This window comes from Nicotiana sylvestris, chromosome 4 (assembly GCF_000393655.2).
Source record: "Nicotiana sylvestris chromosome 4, ASM39365v2, whole genome shotgun sequence".
Classification (NCBI taxonomy): domain Eukaryota; kingdom Viridiplantae; phylum Streptophyta; class Magnoliopsida; order Solanales; family Solanaceae; genus Nicotiana; species Nicotiana sylvestris.
In genome coordinates, this window is record NC_091060.1 from 8,173,115 (window position 1) to 8,193,724 (window position 20,610).

The following is a 20,610-nucleotide window of genomic DNA, read 5'->3' on the forward strand; positions in this document are numbered from 1 at the left end:
CCAGGTGATAATAACTTTATGCAGAGTCAGAGAAAGAAGTGATGAACTTATAACATGTTTCTAACATACAAAAATATAAACGTGAGTGTCCTAAGGCAGGTTTTCTAATGCAAATAATATAACCTTATGACATGTTTTGATGCAAGTAACATAGCAGATGGGCTGAAGCATGATTTCTATCATAATATAAACTCAAAGCAAGATTTCTATTGCAAATATATATATATATATATATATATATATATATATATATATATATATATATATATATATATTATATAAACTAACGACATGATTTCTACTATGCATCAACCTAAAGCATGATATCTACCCAGTTTCCCACAAACATCATATAGGAACCCTCCCTTCTTACTAATCACCCCAACATCTATTTACAAATAATATTATTACAGACCAGGATGAATTGAATTACATAAGTAAATAAAACTATACTATAGGGAGCCTAAATCAGGCCCAAAGCAAACCTGGGAATGCCAGGCCTTCAATAAAGTCTCAAAAGCCAAAGATCTCACAGCCAATAATGTATATCTTGGTGTGTCAGAGTTCCCTAAGGACATCAAGGATCCCGGGCAGTACTCACACCAAGACCCTTCTCAAATGAGGATTGGTTATGTGCAGTGTGGAAGTACCAACCCTGGTGTGACAAAGTTCAGAGGGATCGCAAGGATCCCTAAGCAGTACACACACCAGAGGGGCAGAACCTACTAGTCTAAGAGTAGGGTGAGAGTGCTTGATATAGTGTTGAAAGACTTAGTAAAATAGTTTAGAAGTGAAAAAATTCCGAAACGGTTTTTAAAGATACTGAGAGTGACTAGTTTTGAGAAGAATGCTAGGAGGAGGAGCAACAGTTTTGATCATAGAATACCCAAATTTACTTGACAAACAGACTTACAAACAGGGGATGAAGGGATTGGGAACATATAGGAAAACATTTGATACAACAAATGTATAGAACAGCTAAGAATCTACTGAACAAATCAGTCATGGTAACAAACAATTTAAACATAGGGAAAGAATGCAGCAGGATCATGTTGAAGATAAGAGTTTGTTGAACAAAATTTGGCATACAATTAGGACTAATTGAATACAATGGAAAACTAAGTGACTAATATAGTCACACCAATTAAAAAGAGGGGGTAAGGTAACTAAGTAAACATGCTGGACAAATATCAAAGAACTAAATGAAGTCGGACATGATGATTACACATAATGTAGGATTTAGACATACTTAAAAATAGCAAACAGAGAAACAAATAGAATAACTAGTACAGGAACAAACATATGTGTATAGACATGGAACACATAGAGTTGAGTTTCAAAATCTAACTAGAGATATACCAGTTAAACAAAAAAATGCAGAATGTGAAAAACAGTTGAAATTCCACTATCTAGCCTTGGCTTTTAGACAGCTAGACCCACAGTTAGCACAAGTAGCAAAGAGAGAAGAGAGAGTTTGAATGTATGTGTGTGTATTCTGAACTACTGTTCATGTGTTGACAGAGCAGAATGAGAGTAGTTATATAGTAGTTCAAGAGTAGAGCCAATAAGGTAAAAGAATCAGAAATCAGCAATTAAGGGCCATCAGAATCCAATCACATAAGGGGTTCAGAATAGACTCCTTAAATTAGGGGCAATTAGCCAAACGGTGATAATAGGGAGTCTAATTAAGGAAATAAGTTCAAATCAAACCAAAGAAAGGAGTTCGGAATAAAATAATCAGTGTTCTAATTAAGGGAAGAATCATGTAAATGAATCAGTAAATATACAGGTAATCAAATGAGGCAAGAGTGACTAATTAAGGTAGTAAACATGGAAACATGCAAGACTTAGGCATACAAATTTCTAAAATAGCAAATCAATCAGCCGAATTTCAAAGTAACAATGATTTTTGAAATAATAAATCAACTCCCATAAATAGAAAATAGACTAAGTAAAACTTCATAGAAACATAGAACTTAGTCAGGAAAAATTAGGTTCAAACCCTAACAGAAATTTATTAGGGCAAAACCACCAAAATATTGAATTTGACGAAGAAAAGCAAGCAAGTCAGAGGATACAGAGCAAACTAATACGATTAGTAACACGGAAAGACCCAAGTCGTAGCACGAATTCGAAAGATCAGTATATAACATAGAGTCAACTAGGGTTCGAGTACTCTTGCAAAAGATCAGTCAAAAAGATGAAAAATAAAATCGATTAAACATCCAGAAGTCAGAAAGCCTTTGAAAAACAACTTGTAATGAACCCTAGTTTTACGGAAAGCAAGAACAAGCGATTAAAACCAGAAATATTCGGAGAAACACATGTAATAGTGCTCGAATCGTCTCAGATCTGGAAATAATTGAAGGTAATAGACTAGGGTTTTGAAAACATAATAGAGATGAGAGAATAGGCTTAGAAACCATGGATTCGTAACAACATAAAGAGAAGTTCTCACTCACAGTCGATAAAATAGCCCTGAGACAGGCTAACAAGTAGAGCTTCAAACCAGAACCAACTAGGTTCTTCGAGATCCCCTCAAGGATCTAAGGAGTCGAAGAGCCATGGCGTGTAAGAGGCCAAGACTGGCCGGAGAAGACAAGAAAACATCACAGCGCTGAGATATACGCCGGTGATGGCGCCCAAGAAACTAGGGTTTAAGGGAGAGAGTTGAAAGAGAAAAGGAGATGAGGACGGCGTGTGAGGGAGTGAATGAGAGGTTTGGGGAGGGGGGTTCTAGGTTAATTAGGTAAGTTTTAATGTGGACCGTTGATCTAAAGGATCAACGGCCATGATTTGATGGAGGTTTGGGTCGGGTATGTGCAGATTGGGCTTAGGGTGAATTGGGCTGGTATTATTAAGGGGTTTGGGCTGGTATTAAAAGGGTTAGGTCCGAAAAATTAGAGAAATTAAAAAGGCTATTTATTAAATACCCAAATAATTGATAAAAAATAATTTTAAAAATAATTTTCAATAAGAAAAAAATAATTTTCATGCATAGAAATATTTAAAAATAGTTACTATATATTTAGAAAAACACAATGAGCTATTTTTTGTGAAAATAATGTAATAATGTACACATGGGCTATAATTGCAAAATTATTGCAATTGTAACCAAAAGGTATAAATCTGGTCATTTGTGAAATACCTTGAACCTAATATAACTATAAATAGCAATATTAAGTCATGAAATGCTATAAAGTCATTTGTGATGCAATTTGTAATTATTTATGTAGATAAAATACTAGGATAAAATTAATTTTAAAATATAGAAATTATGAAAAAATATCAATTGATGCATAGTTTTGAAGGTATATATGCACTTAAAAGCATTATAGGGAAAAATTGGGTATCAACATTGAGTTTTCTTGATCTTAGGAAGGAACTGTTATGTGCCAAAGGAAGTATGCTCTAGAACTAGTCTCTGAACTAGGGCTAGCAGGTGCAAAGCTAGCAGCAACACCTCTGAAGATCAATCACAAGCTCACATCCATTGAGTTTGACAAACAAATACCATTAGCTGGACCTACAGTGGATAGAGAACTTAAAGACAAGGGAGGCTATGAGAGACTAGTTGGAAGGTTGTTAACCATGACAAGGCCTGACATTGCCTTTGTGGTTCAAGTGCTAAGTCAGTATATGCATGCACCTAAGGTATCTCATATAAAAGATGCTCAAAGAATAGTGAGGTACATAAAAACTGCCCCAGGACTTGGACTGTTTATGTCTGCAAAAGCAAGCAAATCTTTGTATGCATACTGTGATTCTAATTAATTAACCAATTAATTCAAAATTTAAAATTCAAGAAAAAATTAGTTAGAAAAGCAGTTTATTTTGCCTTAACAATGCCACTTGGATTTTATTGGTTACGACACTTACTTTAATGTAGTGCTTTTGCTTATCCGATTCTATATAGATAGAAGATAGATAGATAGATTTTTATAAGTCAAATATATATATATATATATATATATATATATATATATATATATATATATATATGTTGTGTGTGTGTGTGTGTGTTCCTTGGTTATCTAATTGTATTATCCATTACTTAATATTGTTAAATTGATATGTGAGTTATTAATAAATTACTAATTTAGTAAAATAAATACTCCCATATATATACACACACACTACTACTACTATATTAGGAAGAAATTACTCTCCAATTTGAATTGATAGTTTTTTATTTTTTGTTATTTTTATTTTCTTGTTGTAAAATAATTTTAAAACTTCAATTTGAATGAGTAGAATATTTTTTTGTATTTTCATTTTTTATTTATAATTATAAGATATCTATATTTATTAATTCAAGAAGTATAACCAATTAATTCAAAATAAAAATTAGTTTGAAAAGTAGTTTATTTTGTCTTAATAATGCCACTTGGTTTTTTATGATTAAGACACTTATCTTAATGTAGTGCTTTTGCTTCTCCTATTCTATATAGATAGATTTTCGCTTTGTTGAGTGTGCTACTCAAGAGGACAAAAGTATGATTTCCTTAATTATTAAATATGCATGAAAACCGGTGCAAGAGAACCGTCCTAATCCCATTGTGCCAACAAAAGAGAATATTAATTTAAAAATATTTTTGAAAAAATGATTTCATCAATTAGTATTGTATAAATTGTCAACCAAATATGGTTGATCCAAATTTCATCTATACATAACTACTTTTTCAGAAAACTTCTTGACTTAAAAACTGGTGAATTTTTCTCAAACCAACACTCGAGAAGGTTAACTGACAATAGAATTTTAGAATTTAGAGCATAAGCATATGCTTCCTCACCCAACATCTCACCAAATCCTTGTAATCCTTCAAGAACTCTCCCTATATATACCTTTTGGTACTAATAATCAAACTCAAATCAACTCAAAACACAACTTAACTTCCTTTGAACACAAAACTTCAATCTTAAGCAAAATTAACAATGGCTGCTTCCAGCAATTGCTCAATCCTTTTCTTGATCATAGCATTATTGTCCTTATCAAGCATCAGCACAAGTAATGCTGCTCGAAGTCTAATGCAACTCCCTAACTTGCCTACAATCCCCTCATTACCTCAGCCAACAATGTCACAGTTGCCTAAAATTCCAAACATGCCAACTGCAGCTACATTGCCACCATTGCCAACACTTCCAACAACAACACCATTGCCTTCTTTGCCTACTTTGCCCTCTGTTCCGAAGATGACTCTGCCTCCAATGCCTACCATGAATCCTATTCCCAATATGCCTTCACTTCCTACCATTCCTACAATTCCAACCATTCCTACGCTTGCAACTCCTCCATCCAACTGATCATCTTGCGGTTTCTAATATTTTACCTGTTTAATCCTATATGGTGTCTACCATTTGATGTTCTTTTTTCCTTTTTCCTTTTGTCATTTTAATCTTTTGAGTGATTCTTAACGCTTAACGATATGTATCGTACTATCATTTATACTCTCCGAGTGTTATACATTCATTGCAGAGTAACCTTTGTATTAATCCCATACAGTTATCTATTATTGATTTGTGTTCAGTTCTCGAATCTCCAGTATATGTGAAGATAATTGAACTCCCGCAAAAAGCTATACTTTGACTCTACATTTTTAGTAAAACAGTGGTCATACCAATAATGCACTTTTGAGTTACACTCAGAAAGACATATAAAACAAAATAAAACACTGCTAAATATTCCTGTAACAGAGACAACCGGACAGGCAGTGCACTACTTCAATATCAGCCTGAATAAATTTACTACAACAACAATCCAGTGAAATCCTACAAGCGGGGTTTGGGGAAGGTAGTTTGTACGCAGACCTTACCCTATCCCGGAGGAGTAGAGAGGTTGTTTCCGATAGACCCTCGGCTCAAGAAGATAAAAAGAGACAATAAATGAAAAAACAATAACAAAAACCAGTAATAATGGCGTGGTACTATGAAAACCGAAAAATAGCCTGAATAAATTTAGAAATCATAAATTCTGATGCAATGGACAATTGTTTATGACTATTAATGAGCGACACATGTATAAATAGAACTCTATGTATGTACATGAAAATATACCAATTACCATAGCAACAAATCAATGCAAATTATCTTCATTTCAATCAAATACTTGGAATCTTTTCTTAACACTACATTCATTTATTTTCTTACAGCGTATGTGATTGTTGTTGTAAGGATGCTTTCAAGAAGTAAGCCGTTCTTGTTCAACATTTTGGAATGTACTATGCTAGAAATTCCAAATAAGACCATGACCAGTATAAAAGTAATTAATCAGCTGTAACTCTGTGTCACGACCCGAATTTCACACCCTCTGGAGTCGTGATTGTATGGGTCAAAATTAGATAAGAGAAATTCGGCACGCAGAGATATAAGGTCGAGGTCGGACAGTCCGAGATCGGATAGTCATCAATAAGGCCGAGGTCGGACATTAATCAATAGCCGAGGTCGGACAGTGATGAAATAACTAGTTTGTTTTCGAATCCTCAACCTCTAATTGTACTTTTTTATGATTTTCTATGGATATCTCTTATAAAAAAGAAGAGAGGACTTCCAAAATGGGAGCTCTCTTTCTCCCTCTCCCTCTCTCTGAAAAATATGTAAACACGCCTCTCTGGAGGATCTATGAGCCCATAACTTCCTCAGATCCAAAAAGGGTCCTAAGGTTCTTGTATTTGTCAGTCATTCATCTTTATCAAATGAAAGAGAATCTGTCCCACTCAAGATAGGGTGAACCCTTTCCTTTATCTACATTTTATTGACGTTTAATGTGACTTAATGCATCTTTCTTTATGCTATTAAATATTGTCATAATCACCGCCAACATTTATACTCAGCTATGTTTTCTTCTATTCAGATCATTCATCTCGGATCTAGAGTTAATTATCCTTAACTAGGATTTACCCTCCATCTTCTTTGATTGATTTGTTCAAAAAAGTTTTGATAACTTTTGAGCCAAACAGTGACGGCGCCTACTAGTGAAAGCTAGGCAAGCCAACCATTTGAATTATTTACCTTTTTTCCATTTTTAATCCTTAAACAATTAAGAGTCAAACATTATATAAATAGTGAAAATTAAAAGCGGAAGACTGAAACGTGATATATTAATAAAGATGTCAATACCAATCCATACGTAAACTACCCAAGACTGATGTCACAATTTCAAAGACTGTCTAGGAATACTACGAATAAAGGTCTGAAAGAGTTATTACAACACTGTCTCTAAAATACATAAAAGAAACAGAGTAAAAGGATAGAAGGAGACGTCAAGGCCTGCGGACGCCTGCAGGACTACCTCAGATCTTCGAATGGACTGAAGGCAGCAACCCAAAGCTATGATTCGTATGCTCCAGTACCAGGATATGTACACAGTGCAGAGTGTAGTATCAGCACAACCAATCACATGTGCTGGTAAGTGCCTAGCCTAACCTCGGCGAAGTAGTGACGAGGCTAGGACCAGACTACCAAATAAACCTTTGCAGTTAAATCATATACAGCTGAAAATAAAAGCAGGAATGTACAGTTAAGGATGAGAGGGGGAAACATGCTGTGGGGAAACATCAAATAATAACAGAAGAACAACATGTAAACATAAGGAACACCATAACTCAATTATCAACAAGAATCAGAAATCAAACAAGTGCACGACATCACCCTTCGTGCTTTTACTCTCGTCCTCACCATAAAATTAATGTAATCGACACGGAATTGTACATCGTGCGGCACGTCATCACCCTTTGTACTTTAACACTCTCTCACCAAAACAATGCACGGCATCACCCTTCGTGCTTTAACACTTTTCCTCACCCAAACAACAATCACAAAGCAATAAGGGCGAAACCAACAAATTTACAATTAAATCCCGGCAAGGGTACAATAGTACAACAGTCATATCCCGGCAAGGGAAAACAATATCAAAAATAACATCCCGGCAAGAGAAACAACATTAAGTAACAACATTCTGGCAAGGGAGACAATATCAAAATTCTCTTTTCTTTTTCACATTTACTTCACAACTCAATTCACAATTTGACCAATGCTATATAAGTTCAATTGCCAATTATACTTCCAAAAATCACTTTACAACTTGAGTCAACGCTCTTCAATGTTCAATTATAAATATCATTATTACAAGCCTTTCTCAATAATAGAAATCATCACATAAAGCATGAATAATACAAACGGAGTCACATTAATCATAATATAAGACTCACGGGCATGCTTGACACCAACATATAGATACTCGTCACCATGCCTATACTCGTACTCAACAACTAGCACATAGCAAATAGGACACAACTCCTAATCCCTCAAGCTAAGGTTAGACCAAACACTTACCTCGATACCACGAACACAATTCAAGCCTCAACTATCGCTTTACCTCTTGTTTCCACCACCAATTCGTTTGTATCTAGCCATAAGTTACTTAACTATATCAATAAATTCTAAATGAATCCAATCCAATGCATAAAAATAAGTTTTTAAAAAAAATTCCCAAAAAGTCAAAAATCGACCCCGGGCCCACATGGTCAAAACCCGAGGTTCGAACCAAAACCCGATTATCCATTCCCCCACGAACCCAAATATATAATTTGTTTTGAAATCGGACCTCAAATCGAGGTCCAAATCTCCAAAATTTGAAAAACATAGGTTCTACCCAAAACACCTAATTTTCCCCATGAAAGCCCTTGATTTTGAGTTAAAATCATGTTAAAAGATGTTAAAGATTGAAGAAAACGAGATAGAAATGACTTACAAACGATCTGGAGAAAAAGTTTTCTTTAAAAAATCGCTCAAAAGAGTTTATGTTTTGAAAGAGTTTGAAAAATGAAAGATTTTCGGCTAAGTCATGAATTTGCAAGTCGCAGATGTCGCAATTGCGACCAGGGTTCGCAATTGCGAACCCTTCAGAACCTGCTAATCTCGCATTTGCGAACATGGGTTCACATTTGTGAACCCTGAGGATTCCATCCCTCTTCGCATTTGCGATGCTGCTATTGCATTTGCGACCAAGGCAGCCCAGGCCATAGTTTGCATTTGCGACACATTGTTCAAATTTGGGAGCTCGTATTTGCGAACCAGGCTTCGCAATTGCAAGCCTGCAACACACCAACAAATTTCCTAAGTCCAAATCAACTCCATGCCCTATCCAAAACTCACCCGAGCCTTTAGGGCTCTAAACCAAACATGCACATTAACCTAAAAACATCATATGGACTTGTTCGTGTAATCAAATCATCAAAATAATATCAACAACTATGAATTTAGCATCAAAATCAAAGAAAATCTCAATAACTTTCAAAGTTTCAGATTTTACAACTAAGGCTCCGAATCACGTCATTTCAAGTCCGTTTCTTATCAAATTTTACAGGCTCAACTTAAATAACATATAAGACCTGTACTGGGCTCCGAAACCAAAATACGGGCCCGATACCATTAAATCCAAACATATTTCATTTCCAAAAACTCATATATATTCAAGAAAATAATTTTCTTCAAAAATTTATTTCTCGGACTTGGGACCTCGGAATTCGAAGGCATTCGCCCAAATCCCATATTTTCCTACGACCCTCCGGGACCGTCAAATCACGAGTTCGGGTCTGTTTACCCAAAATATTGACTGAAGTCAACTTAAATTCATTTTAAATGTAAAATTCATCATTTTCATTGATTTTCACATAATAGCTTTTTGGATACGCGCTCGGACTGCGCACGCAAATCAAGGTGGGACATAAGGAGGTTTTTAAAGCCTCGGTACACAGAATTTATTTCTAAAATAAATGATGACATTTTGGGTTATCACACTGTGCCTCTACATATTATATTGAAAAGCAGTTTATTTGCATTAGTTTGCAATTCCTCCAAAATGAAGTTTGAATCTATTGATTTTCTAATCTAATAATCTATCCATGTGAAAAAAGAATATGCATAGCCCTGCGAGCTTGCGTACATTGCATGTCCCAGGTCAGAATAAAGGAAGAGGATTATGATAGACTAAGTGACAGCCAGAGGCGGATTTAGGGAGCGGAAGGGGTTACCTGAACCCTCAAAAAATAAGATAAATCTATTTTTTACCTCTATATATTATATTTTGAATTTCCTTGACATATGCCAAAAGCATAGCTTAGTGATCGGGGGGTCAAAACATTTATGAGGACACTGGTTCAATTTCCACTAGCTATGATCTTTTTAAATTTTTTAACTTTTTTTCTTTTTTGAATCCCCTTAGCGGAAATCCTGCCTCCACCACTACTAACAACGTAAAACTAGTCAATTCGTAGTGACTCCTCCTAATACAGATATAGTTGAGACGTACTCAAATTTGTACTAATTGTTGTCAATAAATAGGAGTAAATCACCCCCTAAACTTGGTTCCCCTTGTTTAAAGAAAGGAATTAAATTGAGGAGATCACAGGAGCAGGATACGAATATCGAGCAGATGTTCAAATGTAATATATCTAAATTCATTAATTTTCATCATAATAATAATTTTTAAGAGATGGCTAGTTCAAGTTATGTTAAATAATAAAGTTTGATTTTGGAAAAACAACATCATTATGGGAATAGGCAATAGAATAAATATGTCGATGCATTAAAATATAATATGCTACAAGTGAATATTTGAGACGAGAAATAAATCCTAATTTTTACTTCTTCATAATAGGTAAAGAACACAGAGAAAATCTTAATCTAGTAGGAAGAATACTAAAGAGTTTAGTATTACTAGTTTTAACTTCCTAACAAGCATATTAATACTTCCAAGTTCAACATTACACGTGGAAAAGTGTTAGACTTCACAATATTGTTGAGCTGATTAGTCATTTGACCATCATTAGGCAAGCAAACATTTCCATAGTGCCAACCAATATATAAGTATTAGTTTAAACTTATAAATAAATGATTTCGTCAATTAGTATTGTATAAATTGTCAACGAAATATGGTTGATCCAAATTTCATCTATACATAACTAATTTTTCAGAAAACTTCTTGACTTGAAAGCTGGTGCATTTTTCTCAAACAAACATTTGAGAAGGTTAACTAACAATAGAATTTTAGAATTTAGAGCATATCCAACATCTCACCAAATCCTCATAGACCCTCAAGAACTTTCCCTATATATACCCTTTAGAGATGATCAAACAAAACACAGCTGAATTTGCTTGGAACACAAAGCAATCTAGCAAATTAAACTAAGTCAAAACACATACTCCTATTGGCAATGGCTTCCTCCAGCAACTACTCAATCCTTTTCTTGATCATAACATTACTGTCCTTATCAAGCAATGCTGCTCGCGGCCTACTTCAACTTCCCAACTTGCCTACAATCCCTTCATTGCCTCAGCCAACAATGCCACAATTGCCTAAAATTCCAAATTTGCCAACAGCAGCCACATTGCCACCATTGCCAAGTATTCCATCTTTGCCAACCCTTCCAACTGCTACACCTAATTTACCGTCTTTGCCTACATTGCCCTCTGTCGTCCCAAAGATGACTCTGCCACCAATGCCTGCCAATATTCCTCTTCCCAAAATGCCCTCACTTCCTACCATTTCTACACTTTCACCCCCTCCATCCAACTGATCATCTTGCGGCTTCTAATATTTTATTACCTGTCTTTTTTTATGGTCTCTGCCGTTTATTTTTATTTTTTTCCTTTTTTTCTGTTGTTGTTTTTATCTTTTGAGTGATTCTTAACGATATGTATTGTATCATTTATACTCTTTGAGTGTTATTCAATGATTTTGCAGTAGCAAGATTTTGTATCAACGTCATGCAGTTGTCTATTATTGATGTGCATGTATTTCTCCAGTATATGTGAAGGTAATTAAACTCCGCAAAAATACTATAATTTGACAAGCTAGGTCATTTTTAGTAGAACAGTAGCGTACAAATAATCCACATTTGAAGATTTAGGCAATAATACACGATTTAACATGACTTAAAAAGTTACACTCAGAAAGAGATACAGCAACAACAACAATCACACAGGATAATTCCACTAGTGGGATCTAAGGAGAATAGTGTGTACATAGTCCTTACCCCTACCTTGGGTAAAAAGGCTGTTTCCGATAGACCCCCGAACTAGCAGTACACTACTTCAACATCAGCTACATAAATCCTGATTAAATTTAGAAATCTTGAATTGTGATGCAATGGATAATGGTTGATGCCTAATAACGAGCAACATTATTATAGTATGCGAACAAAGTCTCACATTAGTAGCTGAAAAGAAAAAGAAGCTACATATAAATATATACGGATACTCTCTAATAATGCGAGGTCTTTTGAGGAAAACCATGCGAGTTTGTAAAGCGGACAAATATTGTAAAGAGTATCATCGGGATGGTCTGGCTTAATAACAGGCACGTATACAAAAAGAATTCTTTGTATCATTGTATATAGATAAAAATCAGCCAATTATCGCAGCAGCAAATCAATATTATCTGCACTTCAATCAAATACTCGGAATCTTTTCCCATACTACATCCTTTTGCTAACTTTCTTACAGGTATAATTTCGTCATTATTTGGTCACAAAGTTTCTGCACGTGATTGTTGTTATTAGGAAGATTTAAAGAAGAAAGTTTCTATGCTACAAAGTCCAAATAATCAGTAATTCTGCCTCTACATATTATATTAAAAAGCAGTATGTTTTCTCGTGCATTAGTTTACAATCCTCAAAAATGAAGTTTGAGGGATCATTATATACTGATTTTATAATTGGTCCATGTGTATTAAGAAAGAACATGCATAACCCTATGAGCTTGCTCATATTGCATGTCCCGATAAAAGAGGACTGTGATAGGTTGATAGTGAATATAAAATCGGTATGAATTGAATAGTGCTTATGAGTTTAATATTACTAGTTTTAACTTCCTAACAAGCATGTAATTTCTTCGAAAATCAACATATACACATGGAAATATTGTTGAGCAGATTATTTATTTAACCATCTTAGGTAGTTGAACAAAATCGGAAGGATCAATAGACAAACTCATGTCCAGTAGGAGAACTAATTAATAGCAACAAAAAAAGACAACAACAATAAACAATTGTTAGCAATTCATTCTGCTGTCTTCTTCATTTTTTAATAATTATTTTCGATTTGTTGAGCGTGCTACTCAAGAGGACAAAACTATGATTTCCTTAATTGTTAAACATGCATGAACACCGGTGCAAGAGAACCGTCCTAATCACATTGTGCCAACAAAAGAGAATATTAACTTAAAAATATTTTTGAAAAAATGATTTCATCAATTAGTATTGTATCAATTGTTCACCAAATATGGTTGATCCAAATTTCTATCTATCCATAACAACTCTCATAAAACTTCTTGATGACTTAAAAATTGGTGAAATTTTCTCAAACCAGCACTCGAGGAGGTTAACTAATTAACAATAGAATTTTAGAATTTAGAGCATAAGCATATGCTTCCTCACCCAACATCTCACCAAATCCTTGTAATCCCTCACGAACTCTCCCTATATATGCCCTTTGCTACTAATGATCAAACTCATCTTAAATCAAAACTCAACTTAACTTCCTTGGAAAACAAAGCATCAATCTAGAGCAAATTAACAATGGCTTCTTCTAGCAACTGCTCAATCCTTTTATTGATCATAGCATTATTGTCCTTATCAAGTATCACTACAAGCCATGCTGCTCGAAACCTACTGCAACTTCCAAACTTGCCAACAATCCCGTCATTACCTCAGCCAACAATTCCAAAATTGCCCACTATTCCCAACTTTCCAACAGCATCCACATTGCCACCATTGCCAGCACTTCCAACAGCAACACCATTGCCTTCTTTGCCTACTTTGCCCTCTGTTCCGAAGATGAATCTGCCACCAATGCCTGCTATGAATCCTCTTCCCAACATGCCCTCACTTCCGACCATTCCCACCATTCCTACATTTTCACCTCCTCCATCCAACTGATCATCTTGCGGATTCTAGTATTTTACCTGTTTTATCTTTTATGGTGTCTACCATTTGATGTTCTTTTTCCTTTTTCCTTTTGTCGTTTCAATCTTTTAGAGTGATTCTTAACAATATGTATCGTATTATTTATACTCTGAGCGTTATACATTCATTGCAGAGTAACCTTTGTATTAATGCCATGCAGTTATCTATTATTGATTTATGTTTAGTTCTCGAATCTCCTGTATATGTGAAGACAATTAAACTCCGCACCAAAATTGAACTTTGACGAGGTCATCTTTAGTAGAACAGTGGCCATACCAATAATGCACTTTTGAAGTTACACTCAGAAACAGAAAGAGACATAATACAAAATAAAACACTTCTAAATCCTGTAACAGAAACACCCGGACAGGCAGTGCACTGCTTCAATATCAGCCTGAATAAATTTACAACAACAACAACTCAGAAAAATCTCACAAATGGAGTTTGGGGAGGGTAGTGTGTACGCAGACCTTATCCCTACCCCGGAGGAGAAGAGAAGCTATTTCCGATAGACCCTCAGCTCAAGAACACGAAAAGGGACAAATAGATCAGTAACAGCAACAAAAGCCACACAGATAATACTAGCATCGTTAGAACCAGAAAATAGATGAAAAAGCAATAATAAAAACCAGTAATAATGGCACGGTACTATCAAAAAGGAAAAATAGTTTGAATAAATTTAGAAATCATAAATTCTGAAGCAATGGAGAATGGTTTATGACTATTAATGAGCGACAAGTATATAAATAGATGTGATGACCCGATAGGTCATCTTATATTTTAGAACCAAATTCTACGCTCCGAAGCCTTAAAAGTCTCATTTTTACCCTCTTCGATTTGCGTGCGTACTCCGCACGTGTTTCCGGGAAACTTTTATGTTAAAACTGTGAAAAATATGAAATTTTGCTTTGAAAATCATTTGAGTTGACTTTGATCAACGTTTTAAGTAAACGGACCCGGATTCGTATTTTGACAGTCCCCGTGGATCGGTATCGTAATTTGGGACTTGAGCGTATTCCCGAAATCGAATTCGGAAGTCCCTAGCCCGAGATATCGGACTTTGTGGAAATTTGAAAGCTAAAAGCTTAATGAATTTGAAAAATTTGACCTATAGTTGACTTTTTGGATATCGGGTCCGTATTTTGGTTCCGAAATCCGATATAGGTCCAATACCATATTTATGACTTGTTTGTCAAATGTGGTGAAAAATGGAGTTGGTTTGACGTGATTCGGACGTCCGTTGTGAAAATAAAAGTTTCAAAGTTTTCTAGAAAATTTCATTTGATTTGGTATTCAATTCGTAGTTCTAGGTGTTATTTTGGCGATTTGATTGCGCGAGCAAATTCGTATGATATTTTTAGACTTGTGTGCATAGTTGTTTTAGAGCCTCAATGGCTCGGGTGAATTTCGGATAGGCTACGGAGTGAATTGGACTTAGAACATTTGCTGGTGTCTATAATTTCTGGGAACTGGCCTTTGATCTCTCATTTGCGAACATTCCCAACTTCTGTTAGTCTCGCATTTGCGAGCCATTTCTTCGCATTTGTGACAAGTGCCTGGGTCAGCCTACGTTCGCATTTGCGATCATGAGGTCGCATTTGCAGAAGATCAGTGTCCGCATTTGCGAGCAAAGCTTCGCTTTTGCGACGGGAGCTGGGGAGGGAGATTCTTCGCAATTGCGATCATTGGGTTGCATTTGCGGTCTAGTTAGTGTTCGCATTTGCGAACTTTTCATCATAAATGCGATGATTGTAGAGATGTGGGAGTCTTTGCAAATGCGATGGATTTCTCGCATTTGCGAAGCGCCCAGATCGCAAATATGACATCTGCAGCTGAACAAAATATGATTTAGACGGGATTTTTTGTTCATTCTTCAAATTTTCAAACTCAAGAACCCTGGAGGTGATTTTCCAAAGAATTTTTCTTCCCCAAATCATTGGTAAATGATTCTAAACTAGTTTCTTTTAATCTTTCACTACTTTTTCTAAGATTTCAACCTAAAATCTAGAGTTTTCATGGTGGAAATTAGGATTTTTTTGGTAAAAATTAGGGATTTGGTAAATTGGGAATTTAGGCCTCAAATTGAGGTCGGATTCCAAAATAAATTACATAACCGGACTCGGGGGTGAATGGGTAATCTAGTCTTGGTCCAAATTTCGAGTTTGGACCAAGCGGGCCCGGGTGTTAACTTTTGTTGACTTTTTCAATAATGACCTAAATTGAATTCTTTACAATTGTGGGTAGTTCCTAAGGCTTATTTTGAATCGTTTAGTTGGTAATTTGCTAGATATTGTTGGTTAGGAGGCTTGTTTGAAAAGCAAAGCTGTGGTTGAGATTTGAGTGGTCTTTGGAGTAAGGTAAGTATTGTGTCTAACTTTGACTTGAGGGAATTAGGAACCCTCGGACTATGTGCTATGTGAATTTCATGTGAGCAGCGTATCTGCGAGGTGACGAGTGCTTATACGCCACCGAATTATCTGTTTTCCCTGAATTTCCACTTTTCCTTAATTATTTTCTTTCATGTCTTAACTGTTATATGCTCTAAATGATTTCTATGCTTAACTACTACTTGTTAGTCAATATCTTCTCCTGTTAAAGATGTTAGTTCTTCCATAGTTTCATGATTCCCTGCTATTGCTAAATTGACTTACTTGCACCTTCTAATTGTCAATTGCCGGATTGGTCTCACTATGTAGTATTACCCGTATAGATTTCTTTATTGTACAAGTTTCTTTTTGTCCAGTTTGGTATTTATTGATTGTAAAGGCTTTGTGGTTTAACTATTGATTTGGTTGTGCTTTGAGTATTTGGTACTGATATGGTGGGATCGGGCTGCATGCCACAACAGGTGTAATAAGGGTGGATTGATATGGTGGAATAAGGGTGAATATGTTCTATGCGGTGGGATCGGATTGCATGCCGCAATAGGTGGAATAAGAGTGGATTGACATAGCGAAATAAGGGTGAACTATGACTCTCATAATGACATATGATGGGATCGGGTTGCGCGGCGCAACATATGCATATATATTATTATCTATGTTGTTGATGCTATTACGATGAAATAAGGGAGGATTCTGTGTTGTCTGGTGTGATCGGGTTGCCCGCCGCAACAACCTATATGTTTCCATTTCCTGAGTTGCGTTGGTTTCCGGTTTTGAACTGTTAAGGATTGGTAAATTCTGGATGACAACGGTTTATTCTAGAGGTTGTGGTTATTATTCTCAGTTGATTGTTTAATTTTGTTCAGTATTTCTATTTCTCTGTCATTATTATATACTGCGTGCAGGTTGTAGTGTAAGTGACTCGCCTTAGCCTCGTCACTACTTCATCGAGGTTAGGCTTGACACTTACCAGTACATGGGGTCGGTTATACTGATACTACACTCTGCACATCTGTGCAGATTTTGGAGTTGGTCCCAGCAGCGGCTACTAGAGAGCTCGGATCGGACAGTTGCGGCTGCTCAGCGCCCGCAACCCCTGGAGTCTCCTTTCCCTTTCTATTTAGCTATGTATTTTCATTCAGACAGCTTTGTATTTATTTCAGACCCTTGTATGTACTATTTTAGTAGCTCGTGCACTCTTGACACCAGGTTCAGGGATTTTGTAGTAGATGTTTGACAGTTTTTGCTTCCGCATTCAGATTTCAGTTATTTCAGTATTTATCATTATTCAATTAAACTGTTACAAATGGACAATATGTTCTAATGTTGGCTTGCCTAACAAGTGGTAGGCGCCATCACGATTTCGACGGCGAAAATTTCGGATCGTGGCAACAGAACTCTCTGTATATACAGTACATGAAATCAGCCAATTACCATAGCAACAAATCAAAGCAAATTATCTTCATTTCAATCAAGTACTTGGAATCTTTTCTTACACTGCATTTATTTACTAACTTTCTTACAGCGTATGTGATTGTTGTTATAAGGATGCTTTCAAGAATTAAGTCGTTCTTGTTCCACATTTTTGGAATGTACTATGCCAGAAATTCCAAATAAGACCATGACCAGTATAAAACTAATTAATCAGCCCTAACTCTGCCTCTTTATATTATTTTGAAAACAGTATATCTGTATTAAGGCCATGTGTGTTCATAAAAAAAAATTCAAAATATTTTTTTAAAAATGTGTTTGTCCATGAAATTTTGTAAGTTTTTGAAAAAAAAAATCGAAAATGAGTTTTTCAATCAAAATTTTCAGGAAAAACTTTTTCCCCACTCACAAAACTGCAACATTTTTTTAGTGAAATGCATGTTCAAACATAATTTTAAATTCTAAATATAATTTTTTTAATTTAACTCCAAATACTTTTTTTTTTTCAAAAATTACATTTTTTTTTATGTCCAAACGCCTACTTAGTTTATATTCCTCAAAAATGAAGTTTGAATGATCAGTACGTATTGATTTTGTAATCTAACGATCGGTCCATGTGAAAAAAGAAGATGCATACCCCTATGAGCTTGCTTATACTGCCTGTTCCGAGTCAAAATAAAGGAAAAGGATATGATAAATTGATTGTCAAGCTAGTCAATTCGTAGTGACTCCTCCTAATACAGATATCGTTGAGACGTACTCAAACTTGTACTAATTGTTGTCAATAAATAGGAGTAAATAACCCCCTAAAATTGGTTCCCTTAGATTGTTTAAGGAATTAAAATGAGGAGATTACAGGAGCAGGATATCTATATTGAGAAAATGTTCAAATGTGATATATCTGCATACATTAATTTTCATAATAACACCTTCTAAGGGACGGCTAGTTCAAGATGTTGAACAACGAAGTTTGATTTTGAAAAAACACCATCATTATGCGATGTATACGCAGTAGAAAAAGTATGTCAATCCATTGAAATATGATATGCTACAAGTAAATATTTGCGACAAGAAATGAACCGTAATTTTTACTTCTTCCTAATAAGCAAAGAACACAGAGATTTGCTTAATCTAGCAGGAAGAGTACCTATCATGAGTTTAATATTACTTAACAAGCACATTAATTCTTCTAAGGTCAACATTACACATGGAAAAGTTTTAAACTTCACAATATTGTTGAGCTGATTAGTCATTTGACCATCATTAGGCAAGCAAACATTTCCATAGTGCCAACCAATATAGAAGTATTAGTTTAAAATTATAAATAAATGATTTCATCAATTAGTATTGTATAAATTGTCAACCAAATATGGATAATCCAAATTTCATCTATACATAACTACTTTTTCAGAAAATTAACTTCTTGACTTGAAAGGTGGTGAATTTTTCTCGAACCAACATTAGAGAAGGTTAACTAACAATAAAATTTTAGAATTTAGAGCATATGCAACATCTCACCAAATCCTCATAGACCCTCAAGAACTTTCCCTATATATACCCTTTAGAGATGATCAAACAAAACACAACTGAATTTGCTTGGAACACAAAGCAATCTAGCAAATTAAACTAAGTCAAAACACATACTCCTATTGACAATGGCTTCCTCCAGCAACTACTCAATCCTTTTCTTGATCATAGCATTACTGTCCTTATCAAGCATCACTACAACACATGCTGCTCGCAGCCTACTTCAACTTCCAAACTTGCCTACAATTCCTTCATTGCCTCAGCCAACAATGCCACAATTGCCTAAAATTCCAAATTTGCCAACAGCAGCCACATTTCCACCATTGCCAACTCTTCCAACAGCTATACCTAATTTACCATCTTTGCCTTCTGTCGTCCCGAAGATGACTCTGCCACCAATGCCTGCCAATATTCCTCTTCCCAAAATGCCGTCACTTCCTACCATTCCTACACTTGCAACTCCCCCATCCAACTGATCTTGCGGCTTCCACCATTTTCCTGTCTTGCCCTATGTTCTCTGCCGTTTACTTTTATTTTATTTTTCCTTTTTCTCTATTGCTGTTTTTATCTTTTGAGTGATTCTTAACGATATGTATCGTATCATTTATACTCTCTTGAGTGTTATACATTGATTATGCAGTAGCCTTTGTGTTAATTAATGCCATCCAGTTGTCTATTACTATTGATTTATTGATTTCTTGAATTTCTTGCAACTTTTCTTAGACATCTTATTAGACTAATCTTTGCTATAATTGATCATATTCACTCACAAAGTGTCAACTTGTGATTGCTGTTAGTAGGACGCTTTAGAAGTAAGCCGATCTTGTTCAACATTTTTGGGATGTATCTATATATATGCTAGAAAGTTCAAATAAGGCCATGGTGACAAATAAGAAACAAACCAGCTCAATTCCGCCTCTACCAATCATATGAAAAGCAGTATATTTCCACGTGCAGTAGTTTACATTCTTAACTCAAAAAATGAAGATTGAATGATCATTATTGATTTTGTAATTAATATAACGATAGCTTAGGTTCATGTGAAAAAGGACTATTTATAGATGTTTATCCGTAAAATGGTACAGTTGAATTTATATGTGGTTTATAGATAAGTGAATTAATTTGATCATGAAATAATAGATGAACTAGATAAAAATGTAATACTTAGCTTTGAGATGGAATAATAACAGAAATAGTAATTCCGAGAGCAGGGCTTCCGGACAGAATAGCAATGATATCAGTAAACAAGAAGATAAAATTATATTAAACTTTAAATACATTGTAGTGTATGTTTGCCAGAAAATT

General features: G+C 35.2%; 3 protein-coding genes across 3 annotated transcripts; all 3 read left to right on the forward strand.

Moving 5' to 3' along the window:
* Positions 1-3,390: 3,390 nt before the first annotated feature.
* LOC138889226 (uncharacterized mitochondrial protein AtMg00810-like) lies at positions 3,391-3,774 on the forward strand. Its single transcript, XM_070172499.1, has one exon. The coding sequence runs from the start codon at positions 3,391-3,393 to the stop codon at positions 3,772-3,774; it is 384 nt and encodes a 127-aa protein (XP_070028600.1).
* A 1,161-nt stretch (positions 3,775-4,935) lies between these two features.
* LOC104223363 (protein PELPK2-like) lies at positions 4,936-5,304 on the forward strand. Its single transcript, XM_009774791.1, has one exon. It carries the CDS (start codon positions 4,936-4,938, stop codon positions 5,302-5,304), a length of 369 nt encoding a protein of 122 aa, XP_009773093.1.
* Positions 5,305-11,213: 5,909 nt separating this feature from the next.
* LOC104223364 (protein PELPK2-like) lies at positions 11,214-11,576 on the forward strand. The gene has a single exon (XM_009774792.1). The coding sequence runs from the start codon at positions 11,214-11,216 to the stop codon at positions 11,574-11,576; it is 363 nt and encodes a 120-aa protein (XP_009773094.1).
* The last annotated feature ends 9,034 nt before the right edge of the window (positions 11,577-20,610 follow it).

Bases quoted from the DNA above. Each gene is read 5' to 3' on its own strand.
- LOC138889226 (XM_070172499.1), top strand. From the start codon at position 3,391: ATGTGCCAAAGGAAGTATGCTCTAGAACTAGTCTCTGAACTAGGGCTA.
- LOC104223364 (XM_009774792.1), top strand. From the start codon at position 11,214: ATGGCTTCCTCCAGCAACTACTCAATCCTTTTCTTGATCATAACATTA.
- LOC104223363 (XM_009774791.1), top strand. From the start codon at position 4,936: ATGGCTGCTTCCAGCAATTGCTCAATCCTTTTCTTGATCATAGCATTA.